This window comes from Nerophis lumbriciformis, linkage group LG24, assembly GCF_033978685.3.
Source record: "Nerophis lumbriciformis linkage group LG24, RoL_Nlum_v2.1, whole genome shotgun sequence".
Lineage (NCBI taxonomy): Eukaryota > Metazoa > Chordata > Actinopteri > Syngnathiformes > Syngnathidae > Nerophis > Nerophis lumbriciformis.
The window spans coordinates 27,899,603-27,922,500 of NC_084571.2; the positions used below are offsets into that span (position 1 = coordinate 27,899,603).

The 22,898-nt window shown below is 39.8% G+C and overlaps 2 protein-coding genes across 2 annotated transcripts in view; both read left to right on the forward strand.

The window, feature by feature from the left end:
* The window catches only part of LOC133620405 (integrin beta-3-like), a 60,931-nt gene extending 54,250 nt beyond the window's left edge, over positions 1–6,681 (forward strand). The window contains exons 11-15 of the mRNA XM_061981883.1: positions 1,219–1,441; positions 4,483–4,583; positions 4,672–4,791; positions 4,875–5,041; positions 5,140–6,681. Coding sequence (XP_061837867.1) covers positions 1,219–1,441; positions 4,483–4,583; positions 4,672–4,791; positions 4,875–5,041; positions 5,140–5,214 — 686 coding nt within the window. The 3' untranslated portion in view covers positions 5,215–6,681. The remainder of the gene's footprint in view (positions 1–1,218; positions 1,442–4,482; positions 4,584–4,671; positions 4,792–4,874; positions 5,042–5,139) is intronic.
* A 585-nt stretch (positions 6,682–7,266) lies between these two features.
* mettl2a (methyltransferase 2A, methylcytidine) overlaps positions 7,267–22,898 on the forward strand; it is a 21,066-nt gene continuing 5,434 nt past the window's right edge. Inside the window, exons 1-6 of the mRNA XM_061981886.1 lie at positions 7,267–7,423; positions 7,581–7,669; positions 12,327–12,580; positions 12,650–12,699; positions 12,776–12,836; positions 22,727–22,866. Of these exons, the coding sequence (XP_061837870.1) occupies positions 7,293–7,423; positions 7,581–7,669; positions 12,327–12,580; positions 12,650–12,699; positions 12,776–12,836; positions 22,727–22,866 (725 nt within the window). The 5' untranslated portion in view covers positions 7,267–7,292. The remainder of the gene's footprint in view (positions 7,424–7,580; positions 7,670–12,326; positions 12,581–12,649; positions 12,700–12,775; positions 12,837–22,726; positions 22,867–22,898) is intronic.

The window sequence follows — 22,898 nt, forward strand, 5'->3', positions numbered from 1 at the left end:
GTTTTTAAAAAGTCATACATTTTACTTTTTTAAACCGATACCGATAATTTCTGATATTACATTTTAAAGCATTTATCGGCCGATAATATCGGCAGTCCGACCCCAGAACTGACTAAATCCTATGGGGGAAAAAAGTGTATGCTGGAATACATTGTGTTCTTTTTGCGGCGACAGGCTTGAGTGGCGTCTCAGGAAGTGTTTACATGTGTGCTTGTTGGTCGACAAGAAGATGGGGAAACCATCAACGCACTTTCACATTAGGCACACTTCCTGTCGTTGTCGGGGGAAAAACGTCAAGATGCAGCCCGTTTAGTCACTTTGTTTACTTTGTAAACGTGTGTCAGTGCGTTAGTTTTCGCTCACCAATCTGCAGTACTTTTATTTGACTTTTGCAGTACTTTTAAACACGAGAGCTTTTTTGTACAGACCCAAATAGCCTGGAATTATTAACACTTTCCCCACAGTTAATGAATAACAAGTTACGCCCACCGGCGATAACAAAGTCCACATTTTTTCATCTGCAGGTGAACTTGCTCGAGCACGCCAAGGTGGTTAAAACCTCGCATTCTTGGTATTGTTAGTCGAGCCAAAAGTAGGACAAAAACAAGATGAGACGTGATGTGGCTCGTATTGTCAGTGTAATTAGCAATCATCATTACACACCCACACCCACACACACAGATAAGGAGGCTATAATGAATCGATCGGAAATGACTAAGATTGTCACTCACATCCTAGACATTCCCAACTCAGACAGTTGCTAATCTTGTTAGGCATAAAGTCGATGTTATTTTAGTAATAGGACAGGCACTTTGACACTTTGTGTGCATTAAACATGCTAAAATCAATCCGATGTAGGCCAATACATGCTAAGATATGTGAACAAAACATTAGATTATGCACCACCTGCTCATATGGAAGAGTATTACACGGTTACTCTGCCGAGGTCTAGACAGCACCAACACTCAACAACAACACATAATTTGCAGACTATAATTACTGGTTTGCAAAAAATATTTTTAACCCAAATAGGTGAAATTAGATCATCTCCCGCGGCACACCAGACTGTATCTCATGGCACACTAGTGTGCCGCGGCACAGTGGTTGAAAAACACTGCATTAAGGTATGGACATTTTTAGACATTTTCAGCGCGGGTTTTGATGCAGAGCCCTCTAGTGACAGTGTTTACCAACTACATTTGGCTATTGTTTTTGCAGGTCACGGCAGGTGCAGCTGCGGCTTCTGCCAGTGTGACCCCGGCTGGGTGGGCGAGAATTGCAACTGCAGCACGCGCATCGACACGTGCATGTCCAACATGGGCCTGGTGTGCAGCGGCCGCGGTAACTGCGAGTGCGGCGTGTGCCAGTGCACGCAGCCCGGAGCCTACGGCGCCACCTGCGAGAAGTGTCCCACCTGCCCCGACTCCTGCACCATTAAGAAGTATTGCAAACACGCACACGACAAACTTGCGTTTTAAGAAATATTAACAGATAAAGCGTGGTACGACTGACTTTCAAAAACAACAAAAAAAGACTAAATTATTTGATTTTTATTAAGAAAAATCAGAAGATGTGGAGGTTGGTAGGATTTACTGGTTTTACAAGTAGAATGAGTTGTCATTGTAATATATTGAAATAATAACCTTTATGACTTTGCAACTATATAATACTGTATATATTTTTCATAACATTTATTTTTATGACATTTGAGTACATTGACCTTTTTAACACATTATTTTATTATCATATTTAGCATTTAATTATAAATAATATATATAATGTCATCATATTTCATGTATAATTTTTTTTAATCACTATTTTCACTGATTGTCTGCTAAAAGTCATGTGGTACTGTACTTTAATCCTTAATCTACTAAATTCACATTTTCAGCTATTATTATTATTATATAATAAAGAGAATATGATAGTATTTTAATAATAATTACATTAATTATAATATATTTTTAATTACTAATTTTTCTTATTGCTGTTATTAGAATAGGATATACTGTGTAATAATATAAATAATACAATTACATCACTATTATTATATTATACTAAATTTGATTATTATTAATATATTTTATCAATAAAATTAACTTTACAGATATATTACATTTTTATTACAAACCCCGTTTCCATATGAGTTGGGAAATTGTGTTAGATGTAAATATAAACGGAATACAATGATTTGCAAATCATTTTCAACCCATATTCAGTTGAATATGCTACAAAGACAACATATTTGATGTTCAAACTGATAAACATTTTTGTTTTGCAAATAATCATTAACTTTAGAATTTGATGCCAGCAACACGTGACAAAGAAGTTGGGAAAGGTGGCAATAAATACTGATACAGTTGAGGAATGCTCATCAAACACTTATTTGGAACATCCCACAAGTGTGCAGGCTAATTGGGAACAGGTGGGTGCCATGATTGGGTATAAAAACAGCTTCCCAAAAAATGCTCAGTCTTTCACAAGAAAGGATGGGGCGAGGTACACCCCTTTGTCCACAACTGCGTGAGCAAATAGTCAAACAGTTTAAGAACAACGTTTCTCAAAGTGCAATTGCAAGAAATTTAGGGATTTCAACATCTACGGTCCACAATATCATCAAAAGGTTCAGAGAATCTGGAGAAATCACTCCACGTAAGCGGCATGGCTGGAAACCAACATTGAATGACCGTGACCTTCGATCCCTCAGACGGCACTGTATCAAAAACCGACATCAATCTCTAAAGGATATCACCACATGGGCTCAGGAACACTTCAGAAAACCACTGTCAGTAACTACAGTTGGTCGCTACATCTGTAAGTGCAAGTTAAAGCTCTACTATGCAAAGCGAAAGTCATTTATCAACAACATCCAGAAACGCCGCCGTCTTCTCTGGGCCCGAGATCATCTAAGATGGACTCATGCAAAGTGGAAAAGTGTTCTGTGGTCTGACAAGTCCACATTTCAAATTGTTTTTGGAAATATTCGACATCGTGTCATCCGGACCAAAGGGGAAGCGAACCATTCAGACTGTTATCGACGCAAAGTTCAAAAGCCAGCATCTGTGATGGTATGGGGGTGCATTAATGCCCAAGGCATGGGTAACTTACACATCTGTGAAGGCACCATTAATGCTGAAAGGTACATACAGGTTTTGGAACAACAAATGCTGCCATCTAAGCGCCGTTTTTTTCATGGACGCCCCTGCTTATTTCAGCAAGACAATGCCAAGCGTGAAGTGAAGTGAATTATATTTATATAGCGCTTTTTCTCAAGTGACTCAAAGCGCTTTACATTGTGAAACCCAATATCTAAGTTACATTTAAACTGGGAGCAGGTGGGTTAACTGTCTTGCCCAAGGACACAACGGCAGTGACTAGGATGGCGGAAGCGGGGATCGAACCTGCAACCCTCAAGTTGCTGGCACGGCCGCTCTACCAACCGAGCTATACCGCCCCAAGCCACATTCAGCACGTGTTACAACAGCGGGGCTTCGTAAAAAAAGAATGCGGGTACTTTCCTGGTCCGCCTGCAGTCCAGACCTGTCTCCCATCGAAAATGGGTGGCGCATTATGAAGCGTAAAGTACGACAGCGGAGACCCCGGACTGTTGAACGACTGAAGCGCTACATATAACAAGAATGGGAAAGAATTCCACTTTTAAAGCTTCAACAATTAGTTTCCTCAGTTCCAAATCGTTTATTGAGTGTTGTTAAAAGAAAAGGTGATGTAACACAGTGGTGAACATGCCCTTTCCCAACTACTTTGGCACGTGTTGCAGCCATGAAATTCTAAGTTAATTATTATTTGCAAAAAACTAAAATTATTATTATTATTATTATTATTATTAGCCTTTATTTAACCAGGTAAAATCCCATTGAGATCAAAGATCTCTTTTCCAAGGGAGACCTGGCCAAGAGGGCAGCAGCAAGGTTACATTAAAAACAGTAAACAAATACATAAAACATCACATTTACAACATTAAAACTTGCTCACATGACACATGTGCATACAGACAAGGTAGACTGCAGTCCTTTCACAGAAGCTTTAAACTCATTCAGCGTAACTAGGGTTTGAAGTTTAATGTTCGATTGTAGGTTATTCCAAGCCTTCGGTGCTGAAAACCTAAATGCTTTCTTGCCCAAAATAAAGTTTATGAGTTTGAAAATCAAATATCTTGTCTTTGTCGTGCATTCAATTGAATATGGGTTGAAAAGGATTTGCAAATCATCGTATTCCGTTTATATTTACATCTAACACAATTTCCCAACTCATATGGAAACAGGGTTTGTATATTAAATTAGAGTACATGAAACCACTTTTTTTTACACATTTTTTCTTGATTATTGATCATGTATTGTTACCACATGTCAGTGTGATATAGTTACATGCCATTGTTTTCCCTTTTTAATCAGGATTATTTTGTGATGCTTTAAGGTGTCACGTGTAAAAAAAAAAAGTTTTAACATTTTGTTGTCTCTGCAGGGCGTGCGTTGAGTGTCAGCACTTCAAGAGAGGCCAGTACGCAGAAGACAAGAGCTGCAATCGAATCTGCAGAGACGAAATACAAGTGGTGACGGAAATTGGTGAGAAGTGTAATGTCGTGTTAGATAACACAAATGATTTGTAAAGGTTTCGACACGCGGATATAATTTACGATCTTCGCCCCGACAGAGTTCCACTCGAAGAACGCGGTGAACTGCTCGTACAAAGACGTGAATGACTGCGTGGAGCACTTCCAATACTACGAAGACGAAAGTGGCAAATCCATCTTGTACGTGATGAAAGAGCCAGGTACTACTTGAAACATAACACCCTTGTTCCGCTTCAGTTTGCATCCCGGCTGACACAAATGTGGCCCCTTGTGCCTCGTTAAGAATGCCCTCAGGGCGCCAACGTGCCGGTGGTGCTCTCTGCCGTGGCTGGAGCCATCCTGCTGCTGGGCCTGGTGGCTCTGCTCATCTGGAAGCTGCTGGTCACCATCCACGACCGCAGGGAATACGACAGGTTTGAGAAAGAGCGAGCCAAAGCCAAGTGGAACACGGTGAGAACCATCGGACAAAATCCTCTGTTACTGGGTCAAACTATCATCATCTTTTAATTGAGCTTTTCCTCACTTAAACTCCTCCTTGTCATTCCCAGGGCAACAACCCGCTGTACAAAGGAGCGACGTCAACCTTCACCAACGTAGCGTACAAAGGCGCCTCCTCAAGCTGAGTGCCCCTGTTGGACTAGATGATGACGTCTTTATGGCTGTGCCTACAATGACCAATGCATTGTACAGTTAGGAAAAAACAACTGTTTTTATGTTAAAACCCTTTTTGTGCTGTCTGCTGTACACATGTCATTTGTTTACAATTGTGTTTTTTCTCTATCGCAGCATCACTCATGTTGGTTTTTTGTGTGTGTGTCATACTTGCCAACCCTCCCGAATTTTCCGGGAGACTCCCGAAATTCAGCGCCTCTCCCGAAAACCTCCCGGGACAAATATTCTCCCGAAAATCTCCCGATTTTCAGCCGTAGCTGGAGGCCACGCCCCCTCCAGCTCCATGCGGACCTGAGTGAGGACAGCCTTTTTTCACGACGGGAGGACAACAGAGTGACAAGAACTAAATCATCCAGACGAGAGATAAATTGTATTATTATGTATATCTTACCTAAAAATACATATATTTATTAATCAAAATAAAAAAACTAAATCAATTTTTACTATATTTTGCTAAAAACATCAAAATTAATTGTATTTTTATTTGTATTTTTTCTGACTCCTTATCCAGCCTTAGAATTATACATTAAAGTACACATATTTGAAATAATTAATTTTAAATGATCATAATAATTCATTTAAAATGACCATATTTAATTATTAAAATAATTTCTTGTTTATCAACAACTTTAGCATTTTATTTATTACATTTTGAAGCTTTTAGAAGCCAAGTTATGTTATATTCCTTAAATTTTTTTTATGCAAGTTTGAAGTATCAATTATCTAAACAGAGTTTTGTTTGCATATTTTCAGGATGTAGATATATATATATATATATATATATATATATATATATATATATATATATATATACACACCGTATTTTCCGCACTATAAGGTGCACCTAAAAACCTCCCAATTTTCTCAAAAGCTGACAGTGCGCCTTATAATCCGGTGCGCCTTATATATGGACCAATATTGAGCCACAACAGGTCTCGCAACTACAGGATGCATAACGTAACCCCAGCCTCTACTGTAGCTTCTATTCTATGCGCCTTATAATGCGGTGCGCCTTATAATGCGGTGCGCCTTATATATGAACAACGTTTTAAAATAGGCCATTCATTGAAGGTGCGCCTTATAATCCGGTGCACCTTATAGTGCGGAAAATACGGTATGTATGAAATACTTGACTTGGTGAATTCTAGCTGTCAATATACTCCTCCCCTCTTAACCACGCCCCGCCCCAACCACGCCCCCCCTCCCGAAATCGGAGGTCTCAAGGTTGGCAAGTATGGTGTGTGTTGTTTTTTTTTTTTAAGACTTGCTTGAGCACTTGTGAATTAAAAAAAGACATTGACTTTAAGTTATTTCAAAATGACATCTAAAAACGTTTATATGCCTATTTGATGTAAATACCGTTTGATGGTATCTATATCAGTGTGGATGGGAAATGCCAATAAAGCCTGCCAAACACATTTGGATGCAAGACGATTTTGTTTGACTAAACGTGCCTGCTGTCTTTTTATTAGTACTTTTCTAATATCCAATCTGATGAAGATCAATATTTTACACAACCAATTGTACACTGTACAATAAAACAAGCCAGATGTGTGGAAATGTCGCCATCTACTGGACATAAACAGACAGACAGAACCCTTAAAATGATGTGCGGATTTTGGGAATATTATGCCAGGCGACGTTTTGTTAACACTCACGGTCAAGAAAACAATATTTACAACAGTTTAATAGTTTTCTTTGGTAGCAGATCATGCTTCAAAAAAATCCCAGTAAAGATAGTTTTATACTTTAAACAACACATTTGTTTGTGGTGTTTGGGTGTATCAAGAAAAAGGCTTTTCTGTAATTGTAACGCTATTCCACTCTGCAACATGAATCGTTTTAAACGGTAATGTAATTTTTTTTCCAAATTGACTTGTATTCGCCCCAAGTAAGTTTTATTTGTGATGAATAGCCGCAATAATATTTCGTCAGTAACCGCAGTTTTTAATATTTCTGTATTTTCCGATGCTTCATGAATGCACCACAAGGGGAACCTTGCCTTACTTCCGGTGCGTCATTTTCCAACATGGCGGTGCCCCACAACCCCTGTGACTTGACTCCAATTCTTTCTGATTCCAACTCCACCGAGGAGAAACGACCCCAGTTCGGGACTCGCTTCCTTACGGACCCCCGGCAGGTTTTCCAGCACAACGCCTGGTGGGTTAAATTACCGAAAATTATTCAATATCCGGTTTGACGGGGACCGTGAGGCGTTCACTGCCTTGTTTTGCTTACATCGCTATCGGCTGAGATGCGTTTAGGGCTAAATGAAACGGGCGGAAATGTCAATTTTTTGCGACTAAATTGTCAACAGGGACAACGTGGAGTGGACTGAGGAGCAAGAAGCAGCTGCAAAGACCAAAGTGCAAGAAAATAGTCAGCCCCTGCCTCAAGAGAAACAAGGTAACAGTCACAATAATAATAATAATAATAACAATGTCCCTCCATCCTTTCTGGTTTATTTGAAATAGGGACAGATACAGAAACATAGATATCTGAAACAGTCATCCAATGTATGCATCATAGTGTTTGTAGCCAAAGCTAATTTACAACACTTGTCCCCAACAACAACACAGATCTAACATCATTAAAATAGTAGAGATGTCCGATAATGGCTTTTTTGCCGATATTCTGATATTGTCCAACTCTTAATTACTGGTTCCGATATCAACCGATATATACAGTCGTGGAATTAACACATTATTATGCCTAATTTTGTTGTGATGCCCCGCTGGATGCATTAAACAGTGTAACAAGGTTTTCCAAAATAAATCAACTCAAGTTATGGAAAAAAATGCCAACATGGCACTGCCATATTTATTATTGAAGTCACAAAGTGCATTATTTTTTTTAACATGCCTCAAAACAGCAGCTTGAAATTTGGGAGAGAGCATGAAGAGGTTGTGGTGGGCGGGGTTTTAGGTGGGGGGGGGGGGTATATTGTAGCGTCCTGGAAGAGTTAGTGCTGCAAGGGGTTCTGGGTATTTGTTCTGTTGTGTTTATGTTGTGTCACGGTGCGGATGTTCTCCCGAAATGTGTTTGTCATTCTTGTTTGGTGTGGGTTCCATATTTGTAACAGTGTTAAAGTTGTTTATACGGCCACCCTCAGTGTGACCTGTATGGCTGTTGACCAAGTATGAATTGCATTCACTTGTGTGTGTGTGAAAAGCCGTAGATATTATGTGATTGTGCCGGCACACAAAGGCAGTGCCTTTAAGGCACGCCCCCAATGTTGTTGTCTGGGTGGAAATCGGGAGAATGGTTGCCCCGGGAGATTTTCGGGAGGGGTACTGAAATTCGGGAGTCTCCCGGGAAAATCGGGAGGGTCGGCAAGTATGACTGGGAGACGCAACTGCTCTGTATTTCTCCCTACGTCCGTGTACCACTCCGTACAGCGGCGTTTTAAAAAGTCATACATTTTACTTTTTGAAACCGATACCGATAATTTCCGATATTACATTTTAAAGCATTTATCGGCCGATAATATCGGCAGTCCGATATTATCGGACATCTCCATAACATAGGAAAATAAAAAGAATGAGGCAAAGAGGAGTCGATAATAATGATAATAGTAATAATACAGACAAAGTGCAAACTAGATAAAAGCCCATAATAATAATAATAACACGGACAAAGTGCAAACTAGATAAGAACCAATTAGTAAATATTAGTAAAAACTTAACATGGGAACATGATTGTTGCTCAACTAGCCACAATTCTGTTTGTTTTTTGAAAGTGACAAGTGCAGGTATAGTTTTCAAAGTCTCAGGTAGAGAGTTCCATAGTTGTGGTCCTTTTATTGAAATGGCAGTCTGGGCAAAAGATGTTCTACGGAATGGAACGCAACAGTTGCCTTTTGACGTTGCTCAGGTGGTAGATCTGGTTCCACTTTGCAGTCTTGTAATTGCCTTGCAGAGCAATTGGGGAGCAGAGTTATTTAAGCATTTAAAAACCAGTTTGACTGTGTGTAACAAAAAGAAATTGGTAAAACTTAAAATGTTGTATTTGGTTAGAATTTGGCAATGATGATATCGTATACTCTTCTTGTCTAGGACTTTCAAGGCGCGGTTATAAAGACATCCAGTATCACGACTGTCCTCATTATGGTCACGGGTGAGAAGGAGCCTGTCCCATTAGGGTGAGAGGCAGGGTACAACCTGAATGGGTCACCAGTCATTCACATATTTGGGCAATTTAGAGCAGGGGTGTCCATAGTGTGGCCTGTGGCCATTTGCGGCTCCCAGCCAAATGTTTAACAACATGCGGCACTGTGGCGTGTTCAGACAAAATGTTTGGGGAAATATTGCATATTTCGTGTGTTTGCCATAAAAAAACATAGCTTGCTTTGACAGAAAGGACATTAAAAAAAAAACTTATAATTGATAAATAAATCTGCACTAGTTCTAAACAGGGGCGTCACTAGCTTTTAAGGACAGGGGTGGCTTAGCCCCCAGGAGAGCGAACGTAGCGCACAAGCACAAAACTACACAAAATACTAACAAATACTTAGAAATTATTCATTGTTATTATTATTTAAAAAATGCACGGGACGAAATGAAATGCTCCCCGGGACGATGGCTTTTAACCATTTTTTTTCTTTTTCTTTTTATGTATTTATTCATTTAACATGTTATATTAAATGTCTTGGTTTTTCCTCCCTCTGAAAATCCTATGAAATGTTTAACAAGCCATCCTATAATAATACAACAGCTATTAATGTAACAATACAAAAAAATATATATATATATTTAATGATGTTTTTTTTCATTATTTTAACATTAGGCTAATGTATATTACTTTATATAGATTCTACAAGAGTGATGTGGGCATTTTCTATATGAACAAGTCCAAGGACCGCAGGCAAGGTCGCAGAGAAAATGCGGACTGGATTTTGAGTGATGTGGGCATTTTCTATATGAACAGGTGGAATGCATTGGATACCGACACACTAAAGGGGCTCTCTACCTTAAAGTACCAATGATTGTCACACACACACACTAGGTGTGGTGAAATGTGTCCTCTGCATTTGACCCATCCCCTTGTTCACCCCCTGGGAGGTGAGGGGAGCAGTGGGCAGCAGCGGTGCCGCGCCCGGGAATCATTTTTGGTGATTTACGCTATGAAGTGAGGGGAAACTGAGTGAATAATGACAGTTTATATGATTATTTATTTAAACTCATATTCGGGCCACTTTATAATGAATATGTCGGCATGTATTTGTTAAAAAAAAAAAAAAAAATTATATATACAGTATATATATATATATATATATATATATTTTTTTTTTTATATATATATATATATATATATATATATATTTTTTTTTTATATATATATATATATATATATATATATATATATATATATATATATATATATAACACCAAATTATTTAGGGGGGCTTAAGAATATTTTAAGGGGGCTTGAGCCCCCCTAAAATAGGCCTAACAACGCCAATGGTTCTAAATAAAGACTTAAACGTAAAACCAAAAAAAGTATATTTTTAACATTTCGACCCCGAAAGGGACAAGCGGTAGAAAATGAACGGATATTTTGGATCCCCAATAATTTTAGTGGAACTTTTTTGAAAGTGTTTTCTAATCTCACTTCTCAAAAAAGAATGAATTAAAATCAATAATGTTATAAATCATTGACCTATTCAAAGCTCTAATTACTTCACATCAAAAATTCAATTTTGCAATTATATTTTTGGGGAAAATATTGCATATTTTGTGTGTTTGCCATAAAAAACATAACTTTCTTTGACAGAAAGGACATAAAAGAGAAAATAATAAAAACGTATAATCAATAAATAGATGTGCACTAGTTGATCTCAATAAAGACTTAAGCAATAAAGTACCATGAATTGATGTGGACGTGGACCTCGACTTAAACAAGTTGAAAAACTTATTCGGGTGTTACCATTTAGTGGTCAATTGTATGTACTGTACTGTGCAATCTACTAGTAAAAGTCTCAATCAATCAAAAAACAAAAAGAAAAAGACGATTTTTAACATTTATATTTTGGCCATGGATGAAGTGCTGGCTGTCCAGAGTCGGGACCCGGGGTGGACCGCTCGCCTGTGCATCGGCTGGGAACATCTCTGCGCTGCTGACCCGTCTCCGCTCGGGATGGTGTCCTGCTGGCCCCACTATGGACTGGACTCTTACTATTATGTTGGATCCACTATGGACTGGACTCTCACAATATCATGTCAGACCCACTCGACATCCATTGCTTTCGGTCTCCCCTAGAGGGGGGGGGTTACCCACATATGCGGTCCTCTCCAAGGTTTCTCATAGTCATTCACATCGACGTCCCACTGGGGTGAGTTTTTCCTTGCCCTTATGTGGGCTTTGTACCGAGGATGTCGTTGTGGCTTGTGCAGCCCTTTGAGACACTTGTGATTTAGGGCTATATAAATAAACATTGATTGATTGATTGATTGATTGATATTTTGGATCAGTTTGGTTCCCCAATAACTTTTGTGGAGCTTTTTTTATAGGGTTTTTTAAATCTCGCTGTTCAAAAAATAATTAATTAAGATGAATAATGATATAAATTATTGACCTATTTAAGGCTCCAATTACTTCACATCGAATATTCCACCTCGAAATGTTTTGGGGGGGAAATATTGCACATTGCATGTTTTGTTTTTGCCATAAAAAACAGGGTTTTAACAAAATGGGCATAAAACATTAAAAACAAGCTTTATATTGACTGGTAGACCTAAAATTAATCTAGAGGTATAAGCTTTGAATGGAATTTTTTTTAATTATTTTTAACATTTTTATGCCTGAGACTGAAACCCTTCCAGGTCCTGGGGACCAAACTTGAGAGAAACCCTACATGTTAAAAAACAATCTATGTATTGAATTGGTTTTGAAAATGAAAAGTATAAAAATGTATTGGTTATAACTGACACAGGGAGATAAAATATCAGACACACTTCTAGGTAGGTAGCACTAAGCTTACCACAGCCATAAACATAAAACGCAAGTTAAACAACTGTTCTGGAGTCTGTCTGTAACCATGGCGACACGCAACCCTGTCTTCCAGAGGACTACGACAACCGGGCCAACGAGTACTGGAACGACTTCTACACCATCCACGAAAACCGCTTCTTCAAAGACCGCCACTGGCTATCTACGGAGTTCCCGGAGTTGGCTCCAGCGCGCGGCGAGTGCCCCAGCCAACTAACCCGTCCTGAGGTCCCGTGCACGGTTTCCTGTCCTCAGAGCAGTTTAGATGTCGGGCAAAGTGACGCAAACCGCGGGCTCCCAGGTTCTTCTGCCACATATCGCATTCTTGAGGTGTCTTTATGTTATTTACGCTATGGCACGTCGCTAATGTTGTGGTGCTAATAGGAGCTCTTCGGACAGGTCGGCTGTGGTGTAGGCAACACAGTGTTTCCCATCTTGAAGACGAACAAGTAAGTTAAAGCAAATATATTAATATGTTAATCATTATTTAATGAGAACATTCTTCCTATTTGTGTGTGTGTGCAGTGATCCAGGACTTTTTGTGTACTGCTGTGATTTCTCCAGCACCGCCGTGGAGCTTGTTAAGGTAAGAAGCATGCCAATACAGTATTTCCTATACATTTATTTATTTGTGCTGGTTTATATGGTGCTACTTCGCTTAAAGGCCTATTGAAATGCGATTTTCTTATTTAAACAGGGATAGCAGGTCCATTCTATGTGTCATACTTGATCATTTCGCGATATTGCCATATTTTTGCTGAAAGGATTTAGTAGAGAACATTGACGATAAAGTTCGCAACTTTTGGTCGCTGATAAAAAAGCCTTGCCTGTACCGGAAGTAGCAGACGATATGCACGTGACGTCACAGGTTGTGGAGCTCCTCACATCCGCACATTGCTTACAATCATGGTCACCAGCAGTGAGAGCGATTCGGACCGAGAAAGCGACGATTTCACCATTAATTTGAGCGAGGATGAAAGATTCGTGGATGAGGAAAGTGAGAGTGAAGGACTAGAGGGCAGTGGGAGCGATTCAGATAGGGAAGATGCTGTGAGAGGCGGGTGGGACCTGATATTCAGCTGGGAATGACTAAAACAGTAAATAAACACAAGACATATATATACTCTATTAGCCACAACACAACCAGGCTTATATTTAATATGCCACAAATTAATCCCGCATAACAAAAACCTCCCCCCTCCCGTCCATATAACCCGCCAATACAACTCAAACACCTGCACAACACACTCAATCCCACAGCACATATATTTCCCCAAAGTCCCCAAAGTTACGTACGTGACATGCACATAGCGGCACGCACGTACGGGCAAGCGATCAAATGTTTGGAAGCCGCAGCTGCATGCGTACTCACGGTACCGTGTCTGCGTATCCAACTCAAAGTCCTCCTGGTAAGAGTCTCTGTTGTCCCAGTTCTCCACAGGCCAATGGTAAAGCTTGACTGTCATCTTTCGGGAATGTAAACAATGAAACACCGGCTGTGTTATCCGGCACAACAGTCAGGGGGTGCATTCTACGGCGGGGGTGCGTTATCCCGCACAACACCTGCCGCAATACACCACTTTCCACCTACAGCTTTCTTCTTTGCTGTCTCCATTGTTCATTGAACAAATTGCAAAAGATTCACCAACACAGATGTCCAGAATACTGTGGAATTTTGCTATGAAAACAGACGACTTAATAGCTGGCCACCATGCTGTCCCAAAATGTCCTCTACAATCTGTGACGTCACGCGCAGGCGTCATCATACCGAGACGTTTTCAGTAGGATATTTTGCGCGAAATTTAAAATTGTACTTTAGTAAACTAACCCGGCCGTATTGGCATGTGTTGCAATGTTAGGATTTCATCATTGATATATAAACTATCAGACTGCGTGGTCGGTAGTAGTGGGTTTCAGTAGGTCATTAAAAACACATTATAATGGAACTTTCTGTAAATGTATTTTGTCATTACAACTCACAGCAGATGGCTTTGTAAGTCCGCTTCTTAACACGCCTCATATGCACCTGGTTTGCCAGAGAATAAGAGGGAATAGCAGGAGGGTTCAGCGTTGCCAACTTATTGTGTATTTTAGTACCTTGTTTTCTGGATTATAGTACGCATTGGTATGTAAGCCACACTTACTACATTTTAGAAGAAGAAAACATTGTTTCCATGTATAAGCCGCAGATATACACTACAGGCCAAACGTTTGGACTAGAGATGTCCAATAATATCCGACTGCCGGTAATATCGGCCGATAAATGCTTTAAAATGTACTATCGGAAATTATCGGTATCGGTTTCAAAAAGTAGAATTTATGACTTTTTAAAACGACGCTGTACGGAGCGGTGCATGGACATAGGGAGAAGTACAAAGCGCCAATAAACCTTAAAGGCACTGCCTTTGCGTGCCGGCCCAGTCACATAATATCTATGGCTTTTCACACACACAAGTGAATGCAATGCATACTTGGTCAACAGCCATACAGGTCACACTGAGGGTGGCCGTTTAAACAACTTTAACACTGTTACAAATATGCGCCACACTGTGAACCCACACCAAACAAGAATGACAAACACATTTCGGGAGAACATCCGCACCGTAACACAACATAAACATAACAGAACAAATACCCAGAACCCCTTGCAGCACTAACTCTTCCGGGACACTACAATATACATCCCCTGCTACCCCCTGCACCCCCCCCCCCCCCACCTCAACCCCGCCCCTCCAACCCCGCCCACCTCAACCTCTTCATGCTCTCTCAGGGAGAGCATGTCCCAAATTCCAAGCTGCTGTTTTGAGGCATGTTAAAAAAAATTATTCACTTTGTGACTTCAATAATAAATATGGCAGTGCCATGTTGGTATTTTTTTTTCCATAAATTGAGTTGATTTATTTTGGAAAAGCTTGTTCCATTGTTTAATGCATCCAGCGGGGCATCACAACAAAATTAGGCATAATAATGTGTTAATTCCACGACTGTATATATCGGTATCGGTTGATATCGGAATCGGTAATTAAGAGTTGAACAATATCGGAATATCGGATATCGGCAAAAAAGCCATTATCGGCAATCTCTAGTTTGGACACACCTTCTCATTCAATGCATTTTCTTTATTTTCATGACCATTTACATTGTAGATTGTCACTGAAGGCATCTAAACTATGAATGAACACATGTGAAGTTATGTACTTAATAAAAAAAAGGTGAAATAACTGAAAACATGTTTTATATTCTAGTTTCTTCAAAATAGCCACCCTTTGCACTGATTACTTTTTCGCACACTCTCTGCATTCTCTCGATGAGCTTCAAGTGGTAGTCACCTGAAATGGTTTTCACGTCACAGGTGTGCTTGAAGCTCATCGAGAGAATGCCAAGAGTGTGCAAAGCAGTAATCAGCGCAAATGGTGGCTATTTTGAAGAAACTAGAATACAAAACCTGTTTTCAGTTATTTCACCTTTTTTGTTAAGTACATAACTAATGTACTTAATTACTTAATAACTTAACTAATGTGTTCATTCATAGTTTTGATGCCTTCAGTGACAATCTACAATGTAAATAGTCATGAAAATAAAGACAACGCATTGAATGAGAAGGTGTGTCCAAACTTTTGGCCTGTACTGTATATGTTGTAAAATTTGTTAATGTTAATTTACGTACCTTAATTACTTCAAAATGGTATCTAACATGGCAGTAAAACAAAACCGACGTCATCGTCATGGACCCACCAGCTGCGGAAGCTAGCTTTCCAATCAACTAAACAGACTCAATAACTCCACGTGGATGTTTTGGTGAATTTACTGAGGAATTTGTGAAACGGAAACAATACAAATAGGATGCCATTATAAGTTAATACTAACACAGACACTCGTAAACGTGTTAGCATATTAGCTAATGCTAACGACGCTAGCTTGATTACATTACGATAGCACGTACAAATATGCATAAAACCACTCCTACGGACATTACACATGGGACGGTTTAATAAGAGTGAATTGTTTTAGTTATATCGTAAAACTTACAAACTTTGCTTGGAGTGATGAATTAAGAATCCATACAAGTTAAAACGCTATGGACGACTAAAAGAAGGAGCGGCACTTGTACTTCAGGTTCAAAGCCTTAAACAGAAAGAAATACTGTAGATGTTCGCCCCGCAGCACCTGAAGTGGGCAAACTCGTCCAAAAGATGGTGCCATAGCACAAACAATAACATAAAGTGCTGCTGGCTGCTGGTATATTGTAGCGTCCCGGAAGAGTTAGTGCTGCAAGGGGTTCTGGGTATTTGTTCTGTTGTGTTTATGTTGTGTTATGGTGCGGATGTTCTCCCGAAATGTGTTTGTCATTCTTGTTAGGTGTGGGTTCACAGTGTGGCGCATATTTGTAACAGTGTTAAAGTTGTTTATACGGCCACCCTCAGTGTGACCTGTATAGCTGTTGATCATGTATGCCTTGCATTCACTTACGTGTGTGTAAAAGCCGCATATATTATGTGACTGAGCCGGCACACTGTTTGTATGGAGGAAAAGCGGACGTGACGACAGGTTGTAGAGGACGCTAAAGGCGGTGCCTTTAATGCACGCCCCCAATATTGTTGTCCCGGTGGAAATCGGGAGAAATTGGGGGGAATGGTTGCCCCGGGAGATTTCGGGAGGAGCACTGAAATTTGGGAGTCTCCCGGGAAAATTGGGAGGGTTGGCAAGCAGTGTTGGGACTAACGCGTTACTAAGTAACGCGTTACTGTAACGCCGTTAGTTTCGGCGGTAACTAGTAATCTAACGCGTTATTTTTTTATATCCAGTAACTCAGTTACCGTTACTACATGATGCGTTACTGCGTTATTTTACGTTATTTTTTAATGTAGTATCGGCTAGAAACAGAAGAAGTGTCGTCCTTCTGTCTCACAAGGAAAAGAAAAGGCGTGCTTTCCTCGACCGAGGAGCGGAGCGCAGGGGAGACGTTCCTCCAGGGCCTATGTACTTCGGGGCTAACACCCTTCACTTTACCCGGCAGTGGGTCTTTACAGCTCCGGACTCGAGGGTGAATGACGAGGCCGGCGGTTTGTTGCAATTTTGTGACTTTATTGGTGTCTTGCACGTAGCCATCCACCAAGCTAGAGCACCTGCACGCATTCACTCTGTTGCGCTCCCTCACCTCTCTCGCCCACTCACTCACTGACGTCACTCACCTCACATGCTGTCATTTCTTAAAGGGCCACACACACACACACACACACACACACACACGCTACTCTCATAACAACTAAAAAGACATCATGGCGAAGCCAGAAGTCGAGGTTCTTAACATGGATACATTGTCACTACTTTTCTTTTGTCGAGCACAAAGAAAATAACATTTTAGTTAAATGTAAGTTGTGTCTTGGATCAAAGATCCCATCTACTTAAAGTTAAAGTGACAATGATTGTCACACACACACTAGGTTTGGTGAAATTATTCTCTGCATTTGACCCATCACCCTTGATCACCCCCTGGGAGGTGAGGGGAGCAGTGAGTAGCAACAGTGACCGCACCCGGGAATACTGCCCAAAACAGCAATTCAAATCTGCTGAAACAGCTACATAAATGGTAAATGGGTTATACTTGTATAGCTTTTCTACCTTTTTCAGGAACTCAAAGCGCTTTGACACTATTTCCACATTCACCCATTCACACACACATTCACACACTGATGGCGGGAGCTGCCATGCAAGGCACTAACCAGGACCCATCAGGAGCAAGGTTGAAGTGTCTTGCTCAAGGACACAACGGACGTGACTAGGATGGTAGAAGGTGGGGATTGAACCAGTAACCCTCAGATTGCTGGCACGGCCACTCTCCCAACTTCGCCACGCCACATAAGCAACATGCTTTGACGAAGCTAGTAAAGAGAGACACAGACTCCGATGCCACTTCACCTCCACCTAAGGATATTAACGGAGGCAATGCTAGCCAGGACAACATTGATAGAGCCATTGCAGCGTATGTGCTAGAAGACATGCAGGCTATTTCTACAGTGGAGTCACCCGTTTTCTGGCAGCTAAATAGCATGATACCGGCGTCAAACAACAAATGGCACAGAAAACATGTTCCAAGTACCTGGACAGTGAGTACATAAACATGGAAAGCGAGCTAAAGAAAACACTCCAAACTCTGCCTCTGCTCATCATTGAAGGTACACACTGTCAATTCTCTTATATACTATTTCATTCTAGACTTCTAGAGTGTTTGATTATCACATCACTCTAAATGTATAGACTATAAAGTTCACAAACATAAAGAGGGATGCTAGTGGGCCAGGCCAATCTTTCATTTTCTCTAAACTAAAACTGGGGAAATGTGTAGAGTCTTCTGGGCTTCACTACAGTGTTGATCTCCTGAATACATGATTTTATTTCACAATTCCTTGAGAGAGAAAAAATGCCTGATTAGGCTTTGTGTATGTCATGTGTGCCTTCCTTGGGTGAAGCCAGCTTTACAGCTATGTTGTTATTATGCGGTTTGTTACTTATGTATGTTATGTTGCAGCTATTTCAAATAGTTTCAATTTGTTGTGGCCTGAAATAAATTGGTCCTTTGAAACATATCTTTGTCTTTGTGTGTTGTATGTAGACCACATTGCTTAGCAGAGTTCAGTGATGCAAATGCATGTCAAGTTGATCAACACATTGTATTATTCTCCAGTGCAATAACAGTACTGAAACGAAGGCTAAAAGGGCATTAATGGGAGCCTTAAAAAAAGGAGAAAAAAATAAGTAACTAAATAGTTACTTTTCACAGTAACGCATTACTTTTTGGTGTAAGTAACTGAGTTAGTAACTGAGTTACTTTTGAAATAAAGTAACTAGTAACTGTAACTAGTTACTGGTTTTCAGTAACTAACCCAACACTGTTGGCAAGTATGCCCTACGTATGTGTTTTACTGGATATGTACCGCTCCGTACAGCGGCGTTTTAAAAAGTAATTAATTTTACTTTTTGAAACCGATACCGATAATTTCCGATATTACATTTTAAAGCATTTATAGGCATCTCTACTTACAATTCATTCTGGACCTCTGATTTTACTTTGTCTTTGTACTTTTTTGTCCATATGGATGTGAAATGGTCTTAAATTATATTCATTATGGTCTTAAAGTATTAAAAAGTCTTAAATTTGACTTACGTTTACATTACGGGCTTCAATTTCTGTGTGTGTATGCTCGCTTCCCTGCCTCCACCCATAGAGACAAATACAGTGGAGACAGACAAGAGGTTTCACTTTGTTCCTTTAATTTTGTTGTAGATAACTCAAAAAGATTTGGGTGAATTTCGATGAAACCTTCAGGAAATATGAATAGGTAACATTTAGGCCTGGGCCATATCGATTAAATCAAAATATTTTTATTTTTTTTGTAGCAGACGATTTAAAAAATAAACAATTTGTTTTTTGTCCTCTTTGTCTGGCATACTTTTTGCCCCCGGGAGCTTCCATAGCTTACGCCTTCCCGCATTGCACAACATGGCTAATGCTAACGCAAATGAGCGCGGCACTTTTGTTCCAAAGAAAAGAAAAGTGTTTTCTGTAGTTTTGTATTGGACGAATGACTGCACACAACAAATTTAATAATAATAATAATAACAGATTTTATTTGTAAAAATACTTTACATTGAGTAAACAACCTCAAAGTGCTACAGTGTATTAAAAAAAATAAAATAAAAAGTTAATTAAAAAAAAAAAAAAAAAAAACTTGAACAGCCAAATAGCTAGAACTAGTATGCATATATCTAAAAAAAAAAAGAAGTATTTTTTTTAAAAAGAAGGGTTTTTAAGCCTTTTTTAAAAGCATCCACAGTCTGTGGTGCCCTCAGGTGGTCAGGGAGAGCGTTCCACAGACTGGGAGCGGCAGAGCAGAAACTCCTTATTCCATTGTCTGAAACCAGCTAGTGGGGGAAATGCAACTCAAACAAGAACATAACAACAAACAAACTCCCGTTAAAAAGCAGCTTACTGTGGTGGGATCATTTACGCAAGGTACCATGTACGATGAAAAAGAAACAGCAAAAAAAACATCACTAAAGCGGTCGCTCTGCACGTGCTCAAACGGTATTCACCCGATAAAACTATAGACATTTTTATTTACACAAGTATTTTATTCAAAACAGAAATTTTGCCTCCCATAGGAAGGTCTATGTTGAATAACTTTATTTGATCAGAACAATGCATATTGATCAAAGTTTGTGCAAAAGCATAACAGTAAATGTGACAGAATTAGCTACAATATCTCAATTTAATCTGTTTCGTTTTAGACTTTGTATAAGATATTTGTTCTAAAAAGAACCCACTTTATAAAAATGTTATGTTTGCTAAAAGCAGGATGCAGTGCCATTTCATCCTACTAGTTTTTCATCAAATAGTGAAACTTGTTATTATTTATCTCTGCTATTTGTATTCATTGGTTTCTTGGAAAAGCTGGGGGACGGGGGATCCTAAAAAATTGTACGTCTAATTTTTAGTGAAAACATCTGAGATTTTATTTTTAGGCCATATTGCCTAAGCTTGGAAAAAAGTGATTACGTGTTGGGGGAACGGAATCATTTAGGACTTTTTCACTATCGGGAGATATGGCCTGGCAGAGATCAGTGCTCTCCCTGGGCCTTTCTTTTTGTAACTTTATTGCTGACCTTAACACGCCAGCAGAAGTACAAGAAAGTACAAAACCAATCACGATCACAGCCAGCAAGGAGCATTCACGAACCTCGGACTTGTACAACACAAGCAAGGCAGTGTTTTTTTTTTTTTTTTTGCACATTCTTTATTGCTGCAAGTTTTACTGCAATAATTATGACAATTTGTTGTGGTTTATTTCTTATTTTTGAATTTATTGCTCAGCTCTTATTTTATTTATTATAATTACATATTTCAACTACTAGTCTGTTTAACTTGCATGCCACACAATTAAGAATAAATAAAAAGGCATTGTTTTATATTTTTTTCAAATATGTTTTCCGTTTTTTTAAGCACGCACACAAACTTGACACCATGATCGGTTAAAACAAAAAAGTCAACAATACCTCATTGTCATGGTTAATTCTACAAATGACATGAAGAATTGGAAAAACACGGCAATGGACTTTAGCTTGAGACTGAAAGTAAGTCGTTAAAGGGGAACATTATCACAATTTCAGAATGGTTAAAACCATTAAAAATCAGTTCCCAGTGGCTTATTATATTTTTCGAAGTTTTTTTCAAAATTTTACCCATCACGCAATATCCCTAAAAAAAGCTTCAAAGTGCCTGATTTTAACCATCATTATAAACACCCGTCCATTTTCCTGTGACATCACATAGTGAAACCAACACAAACAAACATGGCGGAAAGAACAGCAAGCTATAGCGACATTAGCTCGGATTCAGACTCGGATTTCAGCGGCTTAAGCGATTCAACAGATTACGAATGTATTGAAACGGATGGTTGTAGTGTGGAGGCAGGTAGCGAAAACGAAATTGAAGAAGAAACTGAAGCTATTGAGCCATATCGGTTTGAACCGTATGCAAGCGAAACCGACAAACGACACGACAGCCAGCGACACGGGAGAAAGCGAGGACGACTTCGGCGATCGCCTTCTAACCAACGATTGGTATGTGTTTGTTTGGCATTAAAGCAAACTAACAACTATGAACTAGGTTTACAGCATATGAAATACATTTGGCAACAACATGCACTTTGAGAGTGCAGACAGCCCAATTTTCATCAATTAATATATTCTGTAGACATACCCTCATCCGCGCTCTTTTCCTGAAAGCTGATCTGTCCAGTTTTGGAGTTGATGTCAGCTGGCCAGGGAAGTTAGGGTCGATAGGGGGTTTAGCTCGCTCGTCTGCGGGAACAAACTGCCGCCATTGCTTGCCGTGCTACCGAGGTCCTTTGTCCCTGAATTGCTCACACACTCCGGCAGATTCAATTGGGGTCTGGCGGCAGATTTCTTTGACTTTATCGTTGGAAATGCATCTGCTTTGAGTATCGCAGGGTATCCACACATTCTTGCCATCTCTGTCGTAGCATAGCTTTCGTCGGTAAAGTGTGCGGAACAAACGTCCAATTTCTTGCCACTTTCGCATCTTTGGGCCACTGGTGCAACTTGAATCCGTCCCTGTTCGTGTTGTTACACCCTCCGACAACACACCGACGAGGCATGATGTCTTCAAGGTACGGAAAACAGTCGAAAAAACGGAAAATAACAGAGCTGATTTGACTCGGTGTTTGAGAAAATGGCGGATTGCTTCCCGATGTGACGCCATGTTGTGACGTCATCACTCCGAGAGAGAATATTAGAAAGGCGTTTAATTCGCCAAAATTCACCCATTTAGAGTTCGGAAATCGGTTAAAAAGATATATGGTCTTTTTTCTGCAACATCAATGTATATATTGATGCTTACATAGGTCTGGTGATAATGTTCCCCTTTAACATAAAACTTTGCCTTCCCCCCTTCAGGCTAACCAAGAGTACGACCCCGCTCGATGTTTCGCCTTTGTTCACGACTTGAGCGACGCCAGCGCCTCGTACCCCATCCTGGACGGAACCCTGGATGTCGTGGTGCTCATCTTTGTGCTTTCGGCGTTGCATCCGGACAAGTATGAACGCTTTTGGCATTTCCGTTCCTGTC